Source organism: Sturnira hondurensis, unplaced genomic scaffold, assembly GCF_014824575.4.
Source record: "Sturnira hondurensis isolate 20B ecotype Veracruz unplaced genomic scaffold, ASM1482457v3 Scaffold0018728, whole genome shotgun sequence".
Taxonomy (NCBI): Eukaryota; Metazoa; Chordata; class Mammalia; order Chiroptera; family Phyllostomidae; genus Sturnira; species Sturnira hondurensis.
This window is the reverse complement of record NW_028091359.1, coordinates 5,605,441-5,631,561: the sequence shown is the minus strand read 5'-3', so window position 1 is coordinate 5,631,561 and position 26,121 is coordinate 5,605,441. Positions and strand designations below refer to the sequence as shown.

At 36.2% G+C, this 26,121-nt stretch overlaps 1 protein-coding gene across 3 annotated transcripts in view; it reads right to left on the bottom strand.

Moving 5' to 3' along the window:
- The window catches only part of TANC2 (tetratricopeptide repeat, ankyrin repeat and coiled-coil containing 2), a 321,540-nt gene that overhangs the window by 103,882 nt on the left and 191,537 nt on the right, over positions 1–26,121 (bottom strand). For all 3 annotated transcript variants that reach the window (XM_037070369.1, XM_037070370.1, XM_037070371.1), the window contains 3 exons: positions 23,995–24,143; positions 15,714–15,900; positions 8,794–9,057 (listed from right to left, as the gene is read on the bottom strand). In XM_037070369.1, coding sequence (XP_036926264.1) covers positions 8,794–9,057; positions 15,714–15,900; positions 23,995–24,143 — 600 coding nt within the window. The remainder of the gene's footprint in view (positions 1–8,793; positions 9,058–15,713; positions 15,901–23,994; positions 24,144–26,121) is intronic.

Sequence of the window (26,121 nt, the reverse complement as noted above, 5' to 3'; positions counted from 1 at the left end):
ACCCAGGCACGTGCCCTGGCTGGGAATCAAACCGGCAACTCTTTGCTTCACAGGCCCGTGCTCAATCCACTGAGCTACACCAACCAGGGTGGGTTCTCTACTTTCTTCTAACACAACAGGCTTAAAAATAAATACACAATAGTGATTTAATTTTGAAAACACTAAAACACATAGTTTTAATTCTTTGATATTTTAGAATTTTAATTTAAAGGTATACAAACATCTAAATTTATATTTGGAAAACTGAGTTAGTTTAGAAAAAACACAAGAAAAAACTCATCTTTAATGACTCTGTCATTTTAATTGAACAATTTTTGTTGCCAGTAAGTATGTGTTACATGGAACTTTTTATTGGTATATTTAACTGTAAGACTTTACCTGTCTGAGTCTTTATGATTCTAAAAGTATACAACTACATCTAATAGACCAATATATTTACACTAATAATAATCAAACTTCTGTTTTAACAGTAAAAAGTACATAATTGTTTTTAAAATGTCATTACATGTAATTTTTTTCTATTTATGTTGTTAAAGGTCAGAAAAATTTTTTTTAATATAAATCAACATAAACACTTGCATATTTGCTGATCCATTCCCTGCAAATCAAAGTATTATAAAAGCCAAAGTGTTATAAAAGCCATGCATCCTTTCCATTCTTTTTAAAATCAAGGGTCTTATGGAACAATACAAACAATTTCAGTTTTTAAGAATTCAGTCCAGCAACAGCCAGAGGGATCATAAATAATTCCTTGACAACTTCCTGGTCCTGCTCAATGTGGTTTGATAAAGATGCCAAGGAGCTCAGGCAAAAAGAGGGTGCCTCTCGCCCTGACTGGTGTGACCCAGTGGGATGGGCACTGTCCTGCATCCCGAAAGGTCACCAGTTCAATTCCCAGTCGGGGCACATGTCTGGGTTGCTGGCCAGGTCCCTGGTTGGGTGGGGGGGTGCAAGGTAGATGTTTACCACACATCAAAGTTTCTCTCTTCCTCTTTCTCCCTCCCTTCCCCTCTTTCTAAAAATAAATAAATAAAATCTTAAAAAAGAGGGTGCTTTGCTTCCCCAAGTGGGGAGCAGTCTGCAATACAGCAAGGACCATTTAAACAATTATCACTCTAGGTTGTTTTAAAAATGATGTAAATGGTATTTTTATATCATTATTCAACATTATTTGATCTCTAAAATAAATAATTATATTACTCTATTTATTTATTTATTTTTACAGGGCAAGGGAAGGAGAGACTGAGAGAAATATCAATGTATATTTGCCTTTCCCATGTCCCTTGCTGGGAACTGGCCTGCAACCGAGGCATGTGCCCTGACTGGGAATCGAACCGTGATCCTTGGGTTCATAGGCCCGCGTTCAATCCACTGAGCTACACCAGCCAGGGCAAGATAAAGGTTTTTTTTTAAGGGGAAATTTCAAAGCTGGATTTTTTAAAATTTTTATTTATTTATCTTTAGAGGGGAAGGGAAGGAGAGAGGGAGAGAAACATCAATGCATGGTTGCCTCTTATGTGTCCCCCACTGGGAACTGGCCTGCAACCCAGGCATGTGCCCTGACTGGGAATCGAACCGCGATTGTGTGGTTCACAGGCCCGCGCTCAATCCACTGAGCTACACCAGCCAGGGCTCTCAAAGCTGGATTTTAACAAGGCCTTTTATTACTGGCATTCATCACTCTCCACCTCCCCGCCACTATGCGTATGCTTAAAACAATTTACTAAGTCTGAATATACTAGATTCCCCTCCCCCTCCCCATTTCAAGCTCATCTCATATAGAATATCCTACTTATTCCTGTTAACCAAGGAGATTTGAGTATTTGATCTTCCCCCAGTTTGGGGAAACCTCTTCTACATATACACTAGCAAGTAAAGGAAAATATGTATATCTAGAGCTAAAATGAGAAAAGGGGACCCTCTTGAGCTAAGAAAATTTATTTTAAAAGATGTTTTAGTTATCATTTAAGCTACCAGAGACGATGGTCTTATCAAGTATTTACATACTGTTAGCAGAGAAATTCCTTGTGAAAGTAATTTATTTCTCTACATCCAGGAAATAGTTTCAACCTATACTATACTCAGTTTTGAAAATAACTGAGTCATTTGGTTTGCAGCTCTTTCCTGGCTCTTTGTGAAGACGCTGAAACCATGGTTTCCAGACACAGAAAACAACCCAGTACAAACCATTCCCTGACCTATGACTTGTGTTGTAGGCAACTGTAGGTCTGTTTATATTACATTCAACACTGACAAGAAATAATTATTTGATGAAGTATTTTGTTCAACACAGTCAATGTGTACTATTCTGAGAGTATAAAATCCTGTTTTCCAGGATAGATCTATCTGGCTTCTGATGGTGACTTGAGCTTTTTTACCCTTATTTCCTTTGAAGAAGCATTATTAGTACTGCTTACGAATCTGAAAACCTCCGTTAGCCAGAAAGGTCAGTGCTATAGGGTAACCACTGTGACAAGTGAAAAAAATCAGTAATTTAGTTCTATAGGCATAATAATTCAAGCTAATATTATCCCCCTTATCTTTTTCTAATATGGGGGAGGGACAGGAGATAAAAAAAGAAGAGAGAAAAAACATTTCAGTGTGTATAGGAAATATTTTCCAATACTTGAGTTAAAACAAACTTCAACAGCAAAGAAAAACCATTATTTTATAATATTTGATATAAACAGTATACTTTCTATTCAAAAAGATAATGACATCAAAAGTACAGTCCATAAGAGAAAAATTTGATTAAATTGATGTCATCGAAATTTTGGTGCTCCAAAACACATCCACAAGAAACAAAATAATAAGCAACAGACTAAGAGAAAACATTTTGCAAACACATCTCCGATAAAAATTTGTATCCAGAACATACAAGTTATTATACAACTCAATAAAAAGACAAATAATCCAATAAAAAATGTGCAAAAGGTCTGAGCAGATACTTTACTAAAGATACATGAATAGCTAAAAAGTACATAAAATGAGCTCAAATCATTATTCATTAGAGAAACAAAAATTAAAACCACAATAAGATAGCATTTCAACTATAATTAGGGATAAAACAATAATAAATAGTAGAGAAGTTGTGGAGGAACAAGAATCCCCATACTGGGGTTGGAAATATAAAATGGTTTAGCAACTTTGGAAAACATTTTGGTAGTTCCTTAAAAAGTTAAACCTAAGTTTACCCTGTGATCCATCAATTTCACTTCTAGGTCTCTATCCTAGAGAAATAAGAACACGTGCCCACCCAAAGAACTGCACATGAATGTTCATGGCAGCACTATTCACAATAATGAAAAATTGCAAAAACCTAAATGTCTATCAACTGGTGAATGGATAGATAAAATGTGGTAACATCAGCTATAAAATGGAATACTATTTGTAATTAAAAGGAACAAACTTCTGATATATGGGTCAACCTAAAAAACCTGCCAGACATGAGACCATGTACTGTATGACTCCATTTAAATAAAATGTCCAAAAATGAAAATCCATAGGGATAGAAAGTAGATTAGTATTTGCCTGGAGCTAGGGGCAGGAATCAAATTAACATCGACTAGAAATAGGAATCTTATTGGGACGATAAAAATGTTCTAAAACAAATTCATGGTGAAGGTTATATAACAGTAAATATACTAAAAAATTACTGAATTGGGTGAGTTACTCGAAATAAGTAAATTTTAAGTTATGTAAAATATGGCTCAAAATATTTGATTTTGAATAAAAAATTTCACAGAGATTGCTGCTACCACAGACTTGAGGAGGAAAAGGGGAGAGAGAGAAAGCACATGCCCACAGAGAGAAACATTGATTTGCTTTCCACTTATTTGTGCATTCATTGGTTGACTCTTGTATATGCCCTGACTAGGGATTGAACTTGAATCTGGATGCTCAACCAACTGATCTACCTAGCTGGGCCTTGTTAGGTTTTTTTTTTTTAATATTTTAAAAATATTTTATTTATTTATCTTTAGAGGGGAAGGGAAGGAGAGAGGGAGAGAAATATCAATGTATGGTTGCTTCTGCCAGGGACACACAATGTATCATGTGTCCCCTGCCAGGAACTGGCCTGTAACCCAAGCATGTGCCCTGACTGGGAATCGAACTGCGATCCTCTGGTTTGCAGGCCTGAGCTCAATCCACTGAGCTACACCAGCCAGGGCCAGGTTGTTTTTAATCAACACTAAAAATAGGTACTGCCCTAGCCAGTGTGGCTCAGTTGGTTGGAGGGTTGTCCTGGAACCAAAAGTTTGCAGGTTTGATTGCTGGTCAGGGCACATACCTAGGTTGCAGGTTCCATCCTTAATCCCCGATCCCTGGTTTGGGCATGTACAGGAAGCAATGAATAGATGCTTCTTTCTCGCACCGATATTTCTCTCTCTCCCCCTTCCTCTCTAAAAGCAATGAAAAAAGTGTTCTCAGGTGAGGATTAAAAAACTGGGTACTTATTTAAAGACAATAGTTATGTTGCCTAAGACTATTTCTAAACCAAAGCCAAAGGTAATAAGCCTTCATATATATTTTAAATTGAGGTAAGATTTACATATATGAAGTATATAAATCTATAGCTCAATAAATTTGTATGCACACACAGACATACCCAGCACCAACCATTCAGATCAAAATACAGAAGGCTCCCTTAATTGATATTCCCACCAAAGATAACCACTACCTTAGTTCTACCACCAAACCACACCATACAGGTGCCACACGTTTGTCTGTTTCTCTAAACTTTGTATACATACTTCATATAGTATATACACTCCATAATGCTATCTGTAGCAATATTACATTCTTTTCATTGTATACAATATATTTATCCAGTCTACTGTTGAGGGATCGTTGATTTTTACCTTTTGGGAATTATGAGTAAAACTGATATGAACATTCTTATTATTTGTTCTTCAGTGAACATGAGGACTTATTTTCTTATGGGTATTCTATGTAGGAGTAAAATTGCTAGATTTTAGGTAACATGCATATATAGCTTTATATGCCTTTAATAGATCTTGCCAAGCAGTTTTATAAAGTGGTAGTAACCAATTTATTAATATATTCCCACCAGTAATGTACGACAATTTCAATTGCATTACATCCTCAACACCAGCACTGCCATTACTTTTAATTCTGTAGGTACGGTATAGTGGGAGCTCACAACCAAGAACTGTGAAGGATTGGGTATTTCATCCTATAACTAAGCCAACAGGCCTGGATACAGAAAGACATGTGACAGGCATATCAGAGATGACAGACAGTTCGTTACTCAGAGGAATAGCGGTAGCAAAGGGTTCAACATTTCTGCCATACCTGCACATGCAGATATCACCTAGAATATTTGCATTTTATATAAATGAAATCATACAATATATATATATTTTAAAATCTGGATTCTTTTACTAAGCATAACTACTTGAGATTCATATGTGTTATCGCAGCATCAATAGCTCATTTCTTTTTTGTTGCTGGGTAGTATTCACTGTAAGGATATACTATAATTTTATCCAATCACCTATTGATGGACATTTGGGATATTTGCCATTTTTGACTATTACAAATAGATTTGCTATAATCATTTGTGAATATCTTTGTAACAATATATACTTTTGTTTGTATAAATTCTATTGTGTTTTTCACCTTACGTCTTTCTCATAAGTTATAGCATTCTAAGATTCTAATGACATTATGGTTAAGGATCAACATAAAAAGTACCTAGAAGAGAAAATATTCCATCATTATAGAAAAGTAAATTATCTTGAAGAATTAATAAGAAAATCTTCCGAGATACTGATTTTCCAGGTGATCCATTCTCTCCGTAATCGCATCTGAGAGTAGATGCTGATGGTCTCCCAGGGGATGGAACAAAGGGTATTGGTTTAGAAAAGGTATGGAAGGGAAATGGGAAAGGCAAGAAGCATTACACTATTACCTGCATAACATAAATAACCACATTTTGGTAAATAAGAGCTCATGACTACAGCAAGTAACGTATTACCCAGTGTCAGCAAAATGAACCTATCCAGGCATTCATCAGGCATTTGTAGTATGGACAAAGTCCAAATGATTAGACACTCTGAAAATGTCAGAATTCCCTCGTATTCTGCAAAAACTCCTGGTCTGAATTACTAAATAGTAACCTGGCTGTATAAAATACATCCTTAGTCTAAACAGCTACTTAAGAATAATGGCTACATATTCCAGCCACTTAAATTTCTGAATCATTCCTTTATGACTGAAGTGGCTAGTGGTGTTTATAAGTTATTCTTTTTTTAAAAATATTTTATTTATTTATCTTTAGAGGGGAAGGGAAGGAGAGAGGAAGAGAAACATCAATGTATGGTTGCGTCTCGTGCATCCCCTGCCGAGAACTGGCCTGCAACCCAGGCATGTGCCCTGACTGGGAATCAAACCGTGATCATCTGGTTCACAGGCCCGTGCTCAATCCACTGAGCTATACCAGCCAGGGCTATAAGTTATTCTTTAGTGACGTAGACACCTGGTAATTCTTTTATGATGAGAAAATCACGGTATTCTGAAAATAGTGAGCTCTAGAATGTGGAAGTTAAATTCTTGCCTGGCTGCCACTCCCTCAAACTATGGAGAATGATTTCTGATAATACAAATTCTACTGAAATACATACCAATTCAATGATTAAAAAAAAAACTTTAAAACTTCAAATTGAACACCTTCAAAGACTTCTGATGCGAGAAAAAAGATTTTTAGAAGTTTCACAATTTACTTTATAGGTTCTGGGTTTTTTGCATTAAGTAACTAGGAATATATAATATTCACTACGCTATTACAGTTTCCCCATTTTTCCCCTTTAACCCTCCTGTGCCCTGTACTCCCTGGACCTCTAGCATTCTCTCCCCCCTAGTTCATGTCCATGGGTTGTACATGTAAGTTCTTTGACTTCTGTTTCCTATACCATTTCTTAACCTCTCTCCTTCTACTTTATGCCTACCAATTATGCTTCTTATTCCCTGTACCTTTTCCCCTATTCTCCCCCCTCCCCTGATAACCCTCCATGTGATCTCCATTTCTGTGATTCTGTTCCTGTTCTAGTTGTTCACTTAGTTTCTGCTTGTTTTTTAGGCTCAGTTATTGATAGCTGAGTTTGATGTCATTTTACTGTTCACAGTTTTTGATCTTCTTCTATTTCTTAAATAAGTCTTTTAACATTTCATACAGTAAGGGCTGGGTGATGATGAACTCCTTTAACTTGACCTTATCTGGGAAGCACTTTATCTGCCCTTCCATTCTACATGGAAGCTTTGCCAGACAGAGTAATCTTGGATGTAGGTCCTTGCCTTTCATGACTTCAAGTACTTCTTTCCAGCCCCTTCTTGCCTGTAAGGTTTCCTTTGAGAAATCAGCTGACAGTCTTATGGGCAATCCTTGGTAGGTAACTGTCTCCTTTTCTCTTGCTGCTTTTAAGATTCTCTCCTTATCTTTAATCTTGGGTAATGTAACTAATATGTGCCTTGGTGTGTTCCTCCTTGGGTCCAATTTCTTTGGGATTCTCTGGGCTTCCTGGACTTTCTGGAAGTCTTGTTTCCTTTGCCAGATTGGGGAAGTTTTCCTTCATTATTTGTTCAAATAAGTTTTCAACTTCTTGTTCTTGTTCTTCTCTTTTCTGGCACCCCTGAGATTCTGATGTTAGAGCACTTAAAGTTGTCCCAGCAGTTGCTAAGCCTCTCCTCATTTTTTAAAAATTCTTGTGTGATCTTCATTCTGTTGCGGTAGGGTGTTTTATTTCTTCCTTTGGTTCCAAATCGTTGATTTGAGTTGTGGTTTCCTTCCCTTCGCTGTTGGTTCCCTGTATATTTTGCTTTTTCTCACTTTGGGTAGCCTTCATTTCTTCCTTCATTTTGCAGCTGAGTTCAATCAGTCTGGTGAGCATCCTGATTACCAGTGTTTTGAACTCTGCATCTGATAGGTTGTCTCTTTCCCCATTGCTTGGTTCTTTTTCTGGAGGTTTGATCTGTTCTTCCATTTGAGCATATTTCTTTGTCTGGGCACACCTGTTATGTTGTAAGTGGGTAGAGCCTTAGGTATTGCAGGGCAAGGCAACCCACTTCACTGCATTGTGGTGCTGTCTGTGGGAGAGGGGTCCAAGAGGGAACAATGCCACATGCTTGCTCCACTCTAGCCCCACTTACCAATGAACTCACTTGTATGAGACTAGAAGTTTCTCCCACCGTGACACCCCCTGTAGTAGTTTACAACTAAGTCTTTGAGTCTTTAGTTTCCTGTTCAGCCAGCCCTGCCTTGCACCTCATAGTCCACTGCCTCACTGCGAGTCCTCTCAGCCAGCCCCACCTGGCCCTCATGGTCTGCTGCCTTGCCGCACATCTTCTCTGCTTGGCTGCCACTCTCCCCTCTCTACTCCTTCTACTGCTCTGGGTGAATGTTTCTTTAACTCCTTGATTGTCAGAGTTCCATGCAGTTTTATTTTCTGGCACTTCTGGCTGTTTATTGTTTTTAGTTTGGTTGTGGGAGGAAGCAGAGAATTTCTACCTATGCCTCCATCTTGGCCGGAACTCCTCTGTTTCTGATTTTATGTGTGTTTTTATGTTTTTTAGTAAAACTAAGCAATCTATCACTTGAGGAACACAAGGGTTCCTCCACGTTCAAAAAGATATACATGTGTATATTACTCCAACACAAAAGAGCAGCTTAGTCAAAGATGAACGGAAAATTTAAGTACTGTTAGAACAGAATTTAGTTTCATTTCTATATATGCCAGTAAAATGGTCATTAAAAAACAAAAACAAAAACCTTACCTGCTACTGAATTTGGTCGTGGCATGAGATACAGAGGAATAGACTGTACTGATTGTGATAAAACCGTTTCCAGATTCCTCTCTGGGATCTTATTCAGACTATAGGTGGAAGCCGTCATGTTTTCATCTACTCGGTATAAACAGGAATCCATGCTGGATTTTTGAGACTGCCAAGGTTTTAGGTTTCCTCCAGATCCTAATTCTTTACTGCTTTCCCCAACATATTTTGTGCGTTCTACATTTTCAGAATAGCTTGTCAACGTAGCTAGAAAAAAGAAAAAAAAAGAGTTAAAGCCAATTAAAAAAAATAAACAAACCCTGGAGACTAATCTGTTTAATACTATCCAAATTCAAGACTAGATAATGAGAATATCAGTAACATTGTTTTTAAAAAGTAACTTACGATCTTTTCATTTCCACCATGAAGTTTAAATAATTGAAATCAAAACATAAGTATCTCTCACCTTTCTTATTTTTACCTTAACAACTCTATTTAAATAAACCAAATATGCATACATCAGTGCTAAAGGACTGACAAGGGCCTATCAATGTGAAAAATTTCAGAATTTCATCAAAAGGGAATTTATATCATTTTCATGAATTACTGGAGAGCTCCAGAGGTCTCAAAAAGATCTTTATAGCTATATTCTTTTTATCCTATGTTTTCTCTCATTTAAATTTAATCCTAGCCCTATGCATAGCAAAGAATTAGAAAAAAGAAATAGCCCTAAGTAGAAGCTAACAGAGGAGAAAGAATTTGTCCAAATAAGGAAGCAACACAGGGCTTTCTTGTTTGTACACTTAACTGTAGCTCTAATCCTATCTAGTCCTTTAATGAAATCAAACAAAAACTGAAAGGCTTCTAAAACTTTACTGAGTCTTACCACTAATTATAAACAGGAATTATAAACAAGAAAATTTCCATCATCCCTTGAAACGAAGGGATTCAATATATTAAAATTTAGACTATAAAAATCTTAGCAATAATTATAAAACAAGAATAAAATATTATACCAGGAAAGTTGTTATATGGTAGTTCGTATTCTCTTCTTACATTTTATTTTTTTGTTTGTTTTTAGAGAAAGAGACAGAGACAGAGAGACACAGATTGGTCACCTCTGATATGTGTCCCTACTGGGCATCAAACCCATGACCCAAGCATGTGCCCTGACCGGGAATCAAACTGACAACTTTCAACCTTTTGGGTCACAGAACACCACTCCGACCAACTGAGTCACATGGCCAGGGCCTCTTCTTACATTTTAAATACATATAGTTAAAAGAAGAGACCTAGGTTCATGAGGTAATTTCCATGATTCCTTTTAGTGAAGTTTTCTCTTTGGAAATTTAAATGGAGTTCTGGACTTCGTAGGAACAAGGGAAATGATAAATTACAAAGGAAGACATTCTGGTTGCCTTCCAGCCCTGCAGCTCTTTATGATAATATGTCTTCCTTGCATCTGAGAATTAAGTGCTGCCAACTGGTCTCTGTGTCCTCACCGACATCGGGATGACCAATTCCATGGCAATATCTCCGTCAGCTCCATCAGAGTGGGCAGTCACCATTGTGTTCACGAAATGCCACTGGTCCCCACCTCCACTTAGCCATGGATTATCCTTTTTATATATTACCCCTGTTACTCTTTTTATAATATATATTGCTAGATTCAAATGGTTAGAATTTTGTTAAGAACTTTTAGGTCTATGTTCATCACAGCCATCAGTCTTAGTTTACTTGACATGTAATGTCTTTGTCTAGTTTGGTCTCAGGGTAATGCTGGCCTCAATGAAGTTTTCCATTCACTTCAAATTCCTAGAGTGGTTTGTGTAGAAATGGTATTATTTCTTCCTTAAATGTTTGATAGAATTTACATGTCAAGGCAAAACAAGCTCAATTTGTATTTAATAGCTAAAAAGCTATTCAGATTATCTCTTTCTTCTCAAATGAGCTTTGCCAGTTGAAGTTTCAGGGAGTTTGTTCATTATATCTTAATTGTCAAATTTACTGGCATAAAGGTTTCAGGAAAAAGTTGTTCTTTTATTATCCTTTTAATGCCTTTGGTGTCTGTAATGATATCCCTCTCTCATTCCTGGTATTGGTAATTTGTATCTTCATTTTTTCCTAATTAACATGGCTAAAGGTTTATCAGTCTTACTGATTTTTTCAAAGAAACAGCTCTTAGTTTCATTGATTTTTCTCTACTGTTTTCTATTTCACTGACCTTTACTTTTTATTATTTCTTCCTTTCTGTTTACTTTGGTTTAAATTTCTTTTTTTCCACTTTCAGGTGGAAATTAATTTTTCTAAAATAAGCATATAATGCTATAAATTTCCTTTTAAGCACTTCTTTAGCTGTGTTCCACAAATTCTGATGTTTTGTTTTACCATTTAATTTAAAATATTTCCTAATTTCCACTGTGATTTTTTGCTGTTATTTAGAAATGCGCCTAATTTCCAAGTATTTGTGAAACTGTCTGATATTTTTTCTATTATTTGTTTCTAGTTTTATCACACTGAAGTCAGAGAACACAGTTTTTGTGGTTTGAATACATTTAAATTTATTGAGACTTGTTTTAAAGATCAGAATATGGTCTATCTTGGTGAATCTTCTGTGTACACCTAGGAAGAATCTGTTTTTGACATTTCCTGAGTTTTGGCCAAGATGGAGGCATAGGTAGAAACGCTTCACTTCCTCCCACAACCAAATGAAGGATTACAATGAACTTAAAAACAAAATACAACTAGAACTGCCAGAAAACCAAACTGCATGGAAGTCTGCCAACCAAGGAGCTAAAGAGGAAACATTCATCCAGACCAGTAGGAGGGGCAGAGACAGACAGCAAAAGCAGAGAGGCTGCATGGCAAGGCAGTGGACCTGGTAGGCAACTGCTGGCTGACAGGGCAGTCCCACATTCTTATGCAGATAAGCTGGGAGGAAAAACTGAGACTGAGAAAGACCTCGCAACCCAGCATTCCAGCCCAGGAAACTAAAGTCTCCAAACCTCTGGCTGTAAAAATCCGTGGGGATTGCGGTGGCAGAAGAAATTCCTAGTCTCACAGAAGGGTCCACTGGAGAGGGCCACAGAGTTCTAGAACACACCCAAACACACCACCAGGCAATCAGCTTCCCAATTTGCTTGTGGGAAGCGAGGGAAGTAACGGAAAGTGGGTTGAGAGCAGAGCAAGCGAACAAGCGTCATTTTTCCCTCTCTGACCCTTCCCCCACAGACAGCACCACAATGCAGTGAAGTGGGTTGCCCTGCCCTGCAATACCTAAGGCTCTACCCACTTACAACATAACAGGTGTGCCCAGACAAAGAAATATGCTCAAATGGAAGAACAGATCAAACCTCCAGAAAAAGAACCAAGCAATGGGGAAAGAGACAACCTATCAGATGCAGAGTTCAAAACACTGGTAATCAGGATGCTCACCAGACTGATTGAACTCAGCTGCAAAATGAAGGAAGAAATGAAGGCTACCCAAAGTGAGAAAAAGCAAAATATACAGGGAACCAACAGCGAAGGGAAGGAAACCACAACTCAAATCAACGATTTGGAACCAAAGGAAGAAATAAAACACCCTACCGCAACAGAATGAAGATCACACAAGAATTTTTAAAAAATGAGGAGAGGCTTAGCAACTGCTGGGACAACTTTAAGTGCTCTAACATCAGAATCTCAGGGGTGCCAGAAAAGAGAAGAACAAGAACAAGAAGTTGAAAACTTATTTGAACAAATAATGAAGGAAAACTTCCCCAATCTGGCAAAGGAAACAAGACTTCCAGAAAGTCCAGGAAGCCCAGAGAATCCCAAAGAAATTGGACCCAAGGAGGAACACACCAAGGCACATATTAGTTAAATTACCCAAGATTAAAGATAAGGAGAGAATCTTAAAAGCAGCAAGAGAAAAGGAGACAGTTACCTACCAAGGATTGCCCATAAGACTGTCAGCTGATTTCTCAAAGGAAACCTTACAGGCAAGAAGGGGCTGGAAAGAAGTACTTGAAGTCATGAAAGGCAAGGACCTACATCCAAGATTACTCTGTCTGGCAAAGCTTCCATGTAGAATGGAAGGGCAGATAAAGTGCTTCCCAGATAAGGTCAAGTTAAAGGAGTTCATCATCACCCAGCCCTTACTGTATGAAATGTTAAAAGACTTATTTAAGAAATAGAAGAAGATCAAAAACTGTGAACAGTAAAATGACATCAAACTCAGCTATCAATAACTGAGCCTAAAAAACAAGCAGAAACTAAGTGAACAACTAGAACAGGAACAGAATCACAGAAATGGAGATCACATGGAGGGTTATCAGGGGAGGGGGGAGAATAGGGGAAAAGGTACAGGGAATAAGAAGCATAATTGGTAGGCATAAAGTAGAAGGAGAGAGGTTAAGAAATGGTATAGGAAACAGAAGTCAAAGAACTTACATGTACAACCCATGGATATGAACTAAGCAGGAGGTGAATGTGGGAAGGTGGGGGGAGTGCAGGGAAGAGGGTGACAAAGGGGAGAAAAAATTAGGAAAACTAATAGCATAATCAATAAAATATGCTTTAAGAAGAAAAGAACCTGTTTTCTGTTCTTGTTGGGTGGACTGTCCTATAAATAACAATTAGGACAAGTTGCTACAGAAGCGTTCAGGTCCTCTATATGCTAACTGATTTCCTACTGTGCTACCAATTACTGAGAGCTGACTGCTGAAATCCCTGACAATGTTTGTGGATATCTCCTATTATGGAGCTCTGTTATTAGGTGCATAAACACTTAAGAATGTTATTTCTTCTTAATGAAGTGACCCATTTATCATTATGAAATGACCTTCCTTTATAGATCATTTTTTGTTATGAAGTCTATTTTGACATTCTTTTCCCTGAAATGGGAGAAGGAAGGAAATAATAAACACTAGTAGGAACAGAAGGGACTTAATCTTTTTTTATTAACCCTTTTAAGGATTTTTCAGAGTGTGCACCTGGCCACCTTCTTGTAGGACTGGATTTGGACCTCTCTTCTCAGAACAGACCTGACAATATCATAGCATCATTTTGCCAAATGAGACTGGATGCCAAAAAAGAGTACTATTAGATTAGATGCAAGGGTTGAACAGTAAGGAAGTTGCCACCCTGGAAGTTGCCTGTTGACTGTCTGGCTATAGTGGTCCTAGGAATGACGTGAATCATTCCCATAGGTTAAAGCTGGGTCCCTATTATTAATATCCCTGCTGCCCGCTCCTAGTCCTTTGTGGTGATGAGGGGTACAAGTCAACCAGTGCCTGTGCATAGCCTCTCTCCTCTGACCCTGGACTTTCTTACTGCCACTGAGACATAACATGCAGTAGGGCTACTGGACTCATGCAGAAAAAAGAGTGGGGAAACAGTGCCCTACGAGGGCTAGCACACCAAGACGAGAGGGGAACTCGCAGAACTGCCCTTCTAATTTCTCCTTCCACAGGTCAGAAACATGTGGTCTCTCTCAAGATTTTCAGCAGAACCACATAATCACCTCTGTAAGTCCTTTCTTTATATTTGCTCTCCTTTCCCCTTTCATTCACTCTTCCTTCCTTGGTTTGTACTGCCCTGGTTTGTACTTAATAAAGTGTTAGTACATAACCTTTTGTCTCAGAATCTATTTTCTAAGGAATCTGCACTAAGGCAGTTCTGTTGGTGAAAATATTGAGAACCATGGGCTAGATATTCCTGCAGCTGACTGAAATGTTCAAGTCATATTAAGTTGTATTATTTTTGTATGTAGTCAAAACTACTCACTTGAACTAAAAATTCATTTCATATATTCAGTCTTTCAGTCATAAATAGCCTGAACTTGGTTCCTAAACTTCTTGGAACTAAACATAGTTCTAGTCCTAACTAAACATAGTTAGGAAGAACTTCTTCTTCCTAAACTTCATGGTTCCTAAACTTCTTGTCACCAAACATAATGCTACACTACCCCAAAGAGAGTTTGATAGATTCCATAGCATATTTTATAATTATAATTTCTAAATGTGTTCAGTAGTAATATGTAAGTATACATGTATTTATATTATGTGTGTATATTTCTATGTATATTCTTCATATCCTAATTTCTGTAAACTTTCATAAAATCTGACTGAAACATCATTTCATTCGGTGTACAGCTGTGGTGATTCAGCTGGCTTTGCAACTGTTGGCTAGACGCATTGAGCCCACACAGGTGCGAGGGTCAGTAGACGGAAAGCCTGAAAAGAAACTAAATGGGAACTCCTGTTTCCTGTAGAACTTGTTTACTACATGTTAAAATATGTTATTTAACTTCTTGCCTTTCATAGATTTGTCTTGTTTTGTTTTGTGTCCCAACAGAAGTTTTGATCATTAGGTCCCAAGTCAGAGTTGGCTAAGATTTACTTATATATCCTAGAAATCTATCCCTTTTCTCCAGACAAACTATGAACAAATTCAATAGGCGCCAAACATGGGAATGCCACTTCTTTACAGCTCTGAGCAGGACGTAATGGGTTTCACTATTTTCAATGTTTCAAATAATTTATAAGTAACAATACGCTTACTGGTGACAAGTTAACTAAAACATCAAGCTTCTTTAAGCTTAGCTGGAACTATATTGAGGTGACGGCACTAGCTTATTCCTTTTGAACAAAAGCTTTGGCACACATATATTTGCTTGGCAAATTAAAGATGAGAAATAAACTCCTGAAGAATGAATATCCACTCCTTCATTTACCAGGTCATATTTTCAAAGGAGTGGTTAATCAGGGAGAGAGCGCTTTCATTTTGTTCACCTTTTTTTCTTCCACTACCATCATTAAAAAGAAACACTGTATACATATTATCTCAACAACTCAAAAGCAGATTTTTTGAAAACTGTAAGCTTGTTTGTAATAATTATTGTAAAAAAAGACAAAAAATGATTGACACGGAAACCAACTCACCGATGATGCCACTATCCCTGCTTTCGAGGGTGGAGGTTGGACTGGTGACGGCCCCATAGCCGCAGTCCTTGGCTGCTGCACTTGTACTGACTGGTGGGAGGGTGGAGCAGGGGCTGCTGGCTGGTGGCGAGGCAGTGCTGCTAGTCAAGGTGGAGCAGGGACTTATCCGCTGGGTGATCGTTGAGGTCTGAAAAATGGAAATGAAAATAAATACAATAAACTGATAAGCTGTTCAAGTAAAATATATCCTATGGGAAAACATAGTGTTTGACGAGAAAAAAAAAGGCAAATTTACACATAGCTCTTACATTATTACATTCTATTTGGTTTTGTTTTCCAGGACAAGAGACTCTGTTCTACAATTAGGTGAAACTTAAATTTAAAATGAGCAGAGACTGTGGCCAGTTTTTCTGCCTAGGAAATTTCCAATGACAAGCATTCTTTATTATTGCCATGAATTAATGAAGAATTATTTTAAATTAGCACAAGTTGATCTTGCTGTTTCCAATCAATAAAACTTCTAAAGGCTTTGAACTCAGTCTTGTTAATAATTTTCTTTGAACAGAAAAGAGTATCTCCAGCTGAGGAAAAATAAGGTTCTTAGTGCAGTAAGTGGGTTTCTTTTGATACTAAGTGGCTGTCCAGAGACAATACATGAATGCAGAGAAAATACCTTATTTTAATAGTTTAATAAAACAGATCAAGCAATATTAATACAAAACTAAATTTCTCTGTAGAAACTGATTACAGACTAAGATCACTTTGTATCCTGAGTAATTCTTACACCTGAAGTTACCTCCTTTTTAAGTTTTATATGAGAAGAAATAATCACCAAAAAGATTGCTAGTAATATTATATTCTGGTTACTGAATTTAATAACAAACACTTTTCTTTAGTTCTTTCTACTCAGATAAATTACTGATATTATGTCAGTAATATAAGTATATAAGAATGTAAGTATATTTTTCAAATACTAAAGAAATTCCTTTTCAAAAAGACATGTGATCAATGACAAAATTACATGAAGGAGAACTGATGATAAATTTGACATCTTTAATTCTTAAATTTACAAAAAGCCCTTCAACTTCTTTAGCCTTTCTTCATATTCTCTGTTAAAATTGAAGATTTACATGGAATATTTGATTGGAAAATGTGTTGCTCACTAGATATGAAGATATTAAGGTTCCTTGACTCATCCTAAAATGATTTCTAGATGTACTCATCTGTATTGAATCCAGGATTTATTTTATTTTATTTATTTTAACTTATTTTATGCTATCTTATCTTAATTTTTAGAGAGGGCAAGGGAGAGAGAGAAACATCAATGTGAGAGAAAATTGCTTGGTTGTCTCTTCTACCTTTGGTAATAGACCAGGGACCAAACTCTCAATCTAGGCACATGCCCTGAACTGAAGTTGAACCCCAACCTTTCAGTTTATGGAACAACACATCACCCAACTGAGCTACCCCAGCCAGGGCATGATTTTAATTTAAATGCTATAACCAGGTCATAAGAGATATATTCAACTCAACTAAGCACAAGTAACATTCTTAGAACCCTGCAACCAGGTAAATCTTTTCAACCATATCAATAGCATTAGGAACTGATTTTTGTTAAAATAAGCTGTCAAACCTATGTCATTTCTTTATACTATATAATTTTTCTCCAGGGTAGGAGGGAGTTTCAATTTCTTTATAATCTTCTAAATTTTTATAAAATAATACTGACCAAGCAATGATTTTTAACTGGGCATGGGGTAGAATCACCTAAGGAATGACAAAACAAATACAGTCCCCTACAAAATTGATAGATACTGAACCCTGACCCACTACTTACTAAATTAGAATCCTCCCTATTTAAAATATGGCATGGCAATTTCTAACCTCTTCATTCTCTGTTTAAGAAACATGTGGGTAGATAAAATGAACTGTATACTAGGGTCTTTCCCATTAGTTATATGTATCTATAGTTATCACACATTGAAAAAGTTTCACTTTGGTATGAATTTATTATTTCTATAGCAACTCATTTCTGTTTTTATTTTTTTTTTAATTTTTTAAAGATTTTATTTATTTGTTTACCTTTAGAGGGGAAGGGGAGAGGGAGAGAAACATCAATGTATGGTTGCCTTTTGTGCATCCCCTGCTGAGAGTTGGCCTGCAGGGAACCAGCCTGCAACCCAGGCATGTGCCCTGACTGGGAATCGAACCGCAATTCTCTGGTTTGCAGGCCTGTGCTCAATCCACTGAGCGACACCAGCCAGGGCTCATTTCTGTTTTTAGACAAGATTTACAATCTGTTCTTGAGAAAGTAAACTGAATAATATGCATAATATAGCCAACTGGGAAGTTACACCCAAACAACACATTATTTTTACTACAAGTTATTTTCTTCAAAATAAAGCAAATATCACAGACTGTTATCTTTAAAAACTTTAAAAACAAAGCTTAATGATCAAGTCATTTAGGAAGCAGAAAATTATTCATGGTCTATAAATTAAAAAAACAGGCCTTATATTTATTTTAGGAGGCTAGTTAATGAAACATAGACAATTCTTCTAGGCAAAGAAAGACAGTATTATCTACTTCCCATGCTGCAGACTAAAATGGACATCTAATTAAGCTACCCCACACTTCCAAAACCTTTGTTGTTTTCCCCTTGTCCTTAGTGTTCTTCAGAAGGACCCAAAACTCCCAATCTGGTCTCTTAAAGGTTCTACAAATACACAAGGTAAAAACCTAATGATGGAATACATAAGGTAAATCCTAACACCTCAGAAATGTAAACAGAATATCATTTTCAACACTCAGTCTCTTGCAGAAAAATGAAATGCTCATCTGCCTGTACTGGAGGCTGCCATCATTAGTGCTAGTCTGAGGATATCATTACTCTCTAGAAGTCTTCCTAAACAAAGCCATCTACCTTTTTTTTTCTTTTTTCATGAAATTATTCAGGTGACATTGGTCAATAAAATTTATAGGTTTCAGGTGTACAATTCTATAATACATCATCTGTACAGTGTATTGTGTGCTCACATCAATTCAAGTTTTGTTCCATCATCATTTATCGCCCCTTTACCCTCTTCTACCTCCCCCATCCCCCCTTCCCTCTGGTAATCCCCATACTGTTGTCTGTGTCTGTGAGGGTTTGTTTTTACTTAAGTCCTTCATCTTAGTCACCCAGCTCGGCAACCTCCCTCCCCTCTGACAGCTGTCAGTCTGCCCTCTATTGATGAGTCTGTTTCTATTAATTTCTTGTTAGTTTACTTTGTTCATTAGATTCCACACATGAGTGAAATCACATGGTACTTGTCTTTCCCTGACTGGCTTACTTCATTAGCACAATGCTCTCCAGGTCCACCCACCCTATTGCAAATAATATGATATTTTTTTTCAGTGGCGGAATAGTATTCCACTGTGTAAATAAACCACAGCATTTTTATCCACTCATCTACTGATGGACACTTGGGCTGCTTCCAAATCTTGGCCATTATAAATAATGCTTCAATGAACACAGGGGTGCATATATTCTTTCAAATTAGTATTTTGGGTTTCTTTGGACAAATTCCCAGAAATGGAATTGCTGGGTCACGAGGCAGTTGCATTTTTAATTTTTTGAGGTAATTCCATACTGCTTTCCACAGTGGCTGCACCCATTGGCATTCCCACCAACAGTGCACGATTCCCTTTTCTTCACGTCCTCACCAACACTTGTTTGTTGATATATTGATGACAGCCATTCTGACAGGTGTGAGATGGTATCTCAGTGTGGTTTTAATTTGGATTTCTCTGATGATTTAGTGATGTTGAGCATCTTTTCATATTTCTATTGGCCACCTGTATGTCCTCTCTGGTCAAGTGTTAATTCAGATCCTTTGCCTACTTTTTAATTGGGTTGTTCATTTTTTTGGTGTTGAGTTTTATAAGTTCTTTATAAATTTTGGATATTAATGAATATGTTCTCTCATTCAGTGGGTTGTCTTTTCATATTGTTGATGGTTTCCTTTGTAAAAACTTTTTAGTTTGCTGTAGTCTCATTTGTTTATTTTTTCTCATTTCCCTTCCCTGAAGATATATATCAGAATAAAATACTGCTAAGAGAAATGTCAGAGATTTTATTGCCTTTGTTTTGTCCTAGAATTTTTATAGTTTCAAGTTTAACATTTGTCTTTAATCCATTTGAGTTTATTCTTGTGTATGATATAAGAAGGTGGTCTAGTTTCACTTTTTGCACATATCTGTCCAAATATTCATAGCATTACTTATTGAATAGACTATCTTTACCCCATTATGTTTTGCCTCCTTTGTCAATTATTAATTGACCACGATTTCTGGGCTCTATGTTCTGTTTCATTGATCTCTATGTCTGTTTTTATGCCAGTACCATGTTGGTTTGATTACTATGCCCTTGTAATATAGTTTGATATCAGGTAGCATGATCCTGCCAATTTTGCTCTTCTTTCTCAAGATTGCTGTGGCTCTTGAGGTTCTTTAGTAGTTCCACATAAAACTTTTGAATATTTGTTCTAGTTCTGTGAAATATGCCATTGATATCTTGATAGGAATTGCACTGAATATATAGATTGCTTTCGGTAGAATGGACATTCTAATAATGTTAATTTTTCCTACCCATGAACACAGGATGTGCTTCCACTTATTTGTATCTTCTTTAGTGTTTTGTAATTTTCCAAATACAGGTCTTTTACATCCTTGGTTAAATTCATTCCTGAGTATTTTTTTTGAAGCAACTGTGAATGGGGCTGTTTTCTTAGTTTTAATTTCTAACAGTTCATTATTGGTGTAGAAAAATGCTACTGATTTATAGATATTTATTTTGTATCCTGTTATTTTACTGAATTCATTTACCAATTTGAGTAATCTTTTGGTGTAATCTTTGGTGTAACCACCCTAAAGATGACAGTATTATGTTATCTGCAAATAATAATTTTACTTTTTCTTTTCCAATCTGGATGCCTTTTATTTCTTCTTGTCTGACTGCTCTGGCTAGGACTTCTAGTACTATGTTGAATAAGAGTGGTAAAAGAGGACATCCCTGTCTTGGTTCAGAACTTAAGGGAAATGCTTCTAGTTTTTGCCCATTGAGTATGATGTTGGCTGTGGGCTTATGATATATGACCTTTATTACCTTGAGACATGTTCCCTCTAGTCCCACTTTGTTGAGTCTGTATCGCAAGTGGGTGCTGGATTTTATCAAATGCTTTTTCTGCATCTCTTGATATGATCATGTGATTTTTATTCTTTACTTTGATTTTGTGATGTGTCATGTTTATTGATATACAGATATTATACCAAATTTGCATCCAAGAATAAATCCCACTTGATCATAGTGTATGACCTTTTTATTGTGTTGCTGCATCTGGTTTGCTAATATTTTGTTGAAGGTTTTAGCACCTACGTTCCTCAAGAATACTGGCCTATAATTTTCTTTATTTGTAGTGTCTTTATATGGTTTTGGAAATAGGATATTGCTGGCCTTGTAAAATGAATTTGGGAGTCTTCCATCCTCTTCAAGTCTTGGGAATAGTTTGAAAAAGACAGGCGTTATGTCTTCTTTGAATGTTTGGAAAAATTCACCTGTGAAGCAATCCAATCCAGGGCTTTTGTTTGTTGGAAGTTTTCTAATTATGCTATAAATTCACTAACTGTAATCTGTCTATTCATATTTTCTGATTCAGTTTTAGAAGACTGTATGTTTTCAGAAATTTACCCATTTCATTCAGATTGTCCAATTTGTTGGCATATAGTTTTTTGTAATATTTTCTTACAATCCTTTGTATTTCTTTTATGTCAGTTGTTACTTCTCTTTCATTTCTGATTTCATTTATTGGGGGTCCTCTCTCTTTTCCTGATGAGTCTGGTTAAAGGTTTGTCAATCTTGTTTATCTTTTTAAAGAACTAGTTCTTAGTTTCATTGATCCTTTGTACTGCTCTTTTTTTCGCTCTATTTCATTTATTTCTGCTCTGATCTTTATTATTTCCTTACTTCTACTCACTTTGGGCTTTGTTGGGTTTTTTTTCAAGTTCCTTTAAGTGTAAAGTTAGATTGTTTATTTGAGATTTTTCTTGTTTCTTGAGACAGACCTGTAATAACACGAATTTCCCTCTTAGGACTATTTTGCTGTGTTCCGTAGATTTTGGGTTGTTGTATTCTCATTTTCTTTAAGGTATCTTTTGATTTCTTCCCTGAGCTCATCGTTAACCCATTCATTGTTTAGTAACATGTTATTTAGCTTCCATGTATCTGTGTATTTTTCAGTTTTTTTTCTTGTGATCGATTTCAAATTTCATATCATTATGGTCAGAGAAGACAGTTGATAGAATTGCAACCTTTTAAAATTTATTGAGACTTGTTTTGTGTCCTAACATATGGTTTAGCCTAGAAGATGTTCCATGTGCACTTGAAAAGAATGTACATTCTGGTGCTTTGGGATGAAATGCTCTGAAGACATCAATTAAATCTATCCAATCTAGTATGTCATTGAAGAGCACCGTTTCCTTGTTGATTTTCTGTCTGAAAGATCTATTCATTTATATCAATTAGGTGTTAAAATCCTTCGTATGACTGTATTACTGTCAACCTCTCCCTTTATGTCCATCATGATTTTCTTTCCATATTTAGGTGCTCCTATGTTGCATGCTTAAATGTTTACAAGGGTTATATCCTCTTGTTGGAGTGCTCCCTTTACTATTATAAGGTGTCCTTCTTTGTCTCTTACCATAGCTTTTGTTTTAAAGCCTATTTTGTCAGATATAAGTATTGCTACCAAGCATTTTCCCCTTTCAATTTGCATGAAATATAAGCAATCTCTATTTGTCAGTATGCTGTTTAGCTCATAAGAAAGTTACCAAATGAACATGACCGTTTAGTTGTTAGTAATCTTACTAAGAATACAACTTCTGATGATCAATTTAGCTACTTTCTTCTGTGGTTCTAAGACAGATTTATGGTATACTATATTCTAAGTAGGCTATTATTTATCTTTATAATTAGTATTTTACATTTGTTTAAGGCTTTACAGTTTAAGATATTTTAATATATTATTTCACCCATTATCAACCAAATATTGTACATATTATTTCTTTAAGAAATGTGAAAATGGAAGTATGAAAGCTATGAAGTAATTTCACCCAAATCACATAGTTCTTGCATATATTTATATACTAATTATATCACACATTATTTTATACCTTTTATTTATATGGAATTTTATAGTTTACAAAGGAGTTTTCATGATTCATGATTTAACTTGATCCTCAAAACAATCCTATCAGGTGTTATCATATCATTTTTTAAAAAAATATTTTTTAAACATTTTATTTATTTTTAGGGAGAAGGGAAGGGAGGGAGAAAGAGAGGGGGAGAAATATCAGTGTGTGGTTGCCTCTCACATGTCCTCTACTGGAGACCTGACCTGCAACCCAGGCATGTGCCCTGACTAGGAATTGGAACTGGTGACCTTTTGGTTTGCTGGCTGGTGCTTAATCCACTGAGCCACACCAGCCACTGCCATTTTAAAAAAATTTTCACCCAAGAATATGTTTATTTATTCAGAGAGAGAGAGAGGAAAGGGCATGGGTGAGGGGTGGGGGAAGAAACAAAGACTCAGAGAGAAAGAAACATCAATGTGAGAAAGACTGACCAGGTGACTCCCATGTTCATCTTGACCAGGGAGTGAACCCACAAAGTAGGTATGTGCGCTAGCCAGGAATGAACTTGCAGCCTTTTGGTGTATGGGACGATGCTTCAACCAACCAAGCCACCTGGCCAGGGCTCAGCTGTTATTATTTCATATTACATTAGAACAGTATGGTATAGCTGTTAGGGACACAGGTTATAAAAGCAGACTGCCTGAATTTAAATATTATTTAATCACTTTCTGGCAGTGTTTTTATTTTTTTAATATCCAAAAGTTGGAATGTAAATGGACGTTAATACATTGGATTGTAAGGAAGCTTAAACGTATATGTCTATTTTGCTTGCTGGCTTATTTATTCATTTACTTTCTTTCATTCAATAAATGAATCAAAATCTGAAAGTGGCTTTTTAAAGCTTAGAATGAAACTGAAAGATGTTTCATAGACTGAAGAAATACAGTGATGGTGAAAAATTAAGTTATATCTTCAGGTCTCAAAAGGTATTCAACAATTGGGATTGTTCTTAGCGCACGCGCACACACACATATCCTGTGACATTTTTCCTTTCCTGGTACAATAGGTTGATTCATCCCATGTTTCACAGAGTTGGTGATAAGGAGGTTACCTGATTTTCATCCTGAACTTCCATGTTGTATTGGTCACCTGGCTGAACTTCTGTGACTTTCTCTCCAAGTAGGAAACCCAGACGAGTCATGAGTGTGTTTGCTGCCTCATCTACAGATGGAGGGGGACCAAGTTCCTGTTCAGCATCACCTAAAACAGGAAGACATTGCAACATGAATCTTTCAAACTAAAATGACCTACTTCTGCAACTATTATTACATTTAGCTTGCTCACTTCCTTTGTTTTCACACTCTAAATCCAAAATTAAAGTGCTCTAGTCTAGAACCTGATTTTCTCATATATATGTATATAATTTATATATAATCTACTCATATTATCCTTGATTTATTTATTTGAAATCAGTCTGAGAGAATGTTTTGGTAATTTACTGAATAGAAAAAGATTCCCATTTCTTTGGCAGTTAGCCTTCCAATCCACTCCTTGTCTTGGGATCCAGTTCCTGGCCAAAATCACCCCCTTTATTTAGTTTTTTCTTTTTCTTTATACTTTGTATAATTTTTTTAAAAAAATTTTAAATCAGGTTGGACTTACAAAAAAGTTTAAAGAATAATACAAAGAATATTTTTTTCCCTTAACCACTGGAAAGTAGTGACATGATGTGCCATTATCCTCAGGTAGTATATATTTCCTATAAACAAGGACATTCTCTTATATAACCACAGTACCAGCACAGAAATCAGGAAACTAATATTTTTATTATTATGATCTCATGCACAGACCCCATTTAAATTTTCATATTTGTCCCAGGAATGCCCTTTCTAGCTAAAGGAGCCAACAATTTAGGATTATGCAATGCATTTAGTTCTCTGTTTTATTTTTTTTGATCTGGAACAGTTTTTCAGTCTTTTCTTAACTTTCATGATCTTGACACTTTTGAAGACTACAGGTCAGCTGTTTTGCACAATGCCCCTCAATTTGAAATTATCCCATGTTACCTCATGGATCTTTTCTTTCAAAGATTTTACTTATTTATTTTTAGACAGAAGGGAAGGGAAGGAGAAAGAGAGGCAGAGAAATAATGTGTGGTCGCCTCTTGTGTGCCCCCTCCTGGAGACCTGGTCGGCAACCCAGGCATGTGCCTTAACTGGGAATTGAACCTGCGACCCTTTGGTTCACAGGCCAGCACTCAGTCCACTGAACCATACCAGCCTGGGCCCATGTTACCTCATGATTTGATTTAGGTTACACATTTTTGCCAGGAATATCATAAAAGTATTGCTGTGTTAACTTTCACCACTTGGTTATGGCAGTGTTTGCCAGATTTCTCTATTCTAAAATTACACTTTTTCTCTTTGTAATGAATAAGTGTTTTGTAGGAGGATACTTTGATACTATGTAAATATCCCCTTCTTCAACAAACTTTTAAACTAAAAAATATTTTTGTGATAAAATATACATTATAAAATTTGCCATTTTAACCATTTTTTACTGTAAAACTCAGTGATGTACGACCACTGCCACTGTACATTTTTAGAACTTTTTAATCTTCCCCCCCCAAACTCTATACCCATTAAATACTAACTATCCATTTCCCTACTTACTAGCCCCTAGTAACCTCTATTCTACTTTCTGTCTCTGTGAATTTGCCTATTCTAAATATCTCATATAGATGAAATCACACAATATTTTTATGTCTAACTTATATCTTTATATAATGTTTTCAAGGATAATGTAGCATGTATCCAAATATCACTTTTTATATTTCACTCCTTTTAGTGACTGCATAATATTCTATTATGTGTATATAATACACTTAGTTTATGTATTCATTGATATTGGACACATGGGTTGTTTCTACCTATTAGATCTTATGAATAATGATAGTATAAACATTGTTGTACAAGTATCAATTTGAATCTCTCTTCCACAGACTTTTGCGCACTATTTTTAGCATCCATTAATATTTCTTGGTTGAATTAATTATCACCATGCTTGCAAAAAAGTGATTTTTCTAAACTGATTACTCTTTCTGTGATGTAGTTTCTTTTATCCACCCATCCATCCATCCATCCATCCAACCACCCATCTACTCAAGCTCAAATTTCTATATCTTATTTAATGAGTTAAAATCTGTTACTATCATGATTTATTTTGTTACTTACATCAA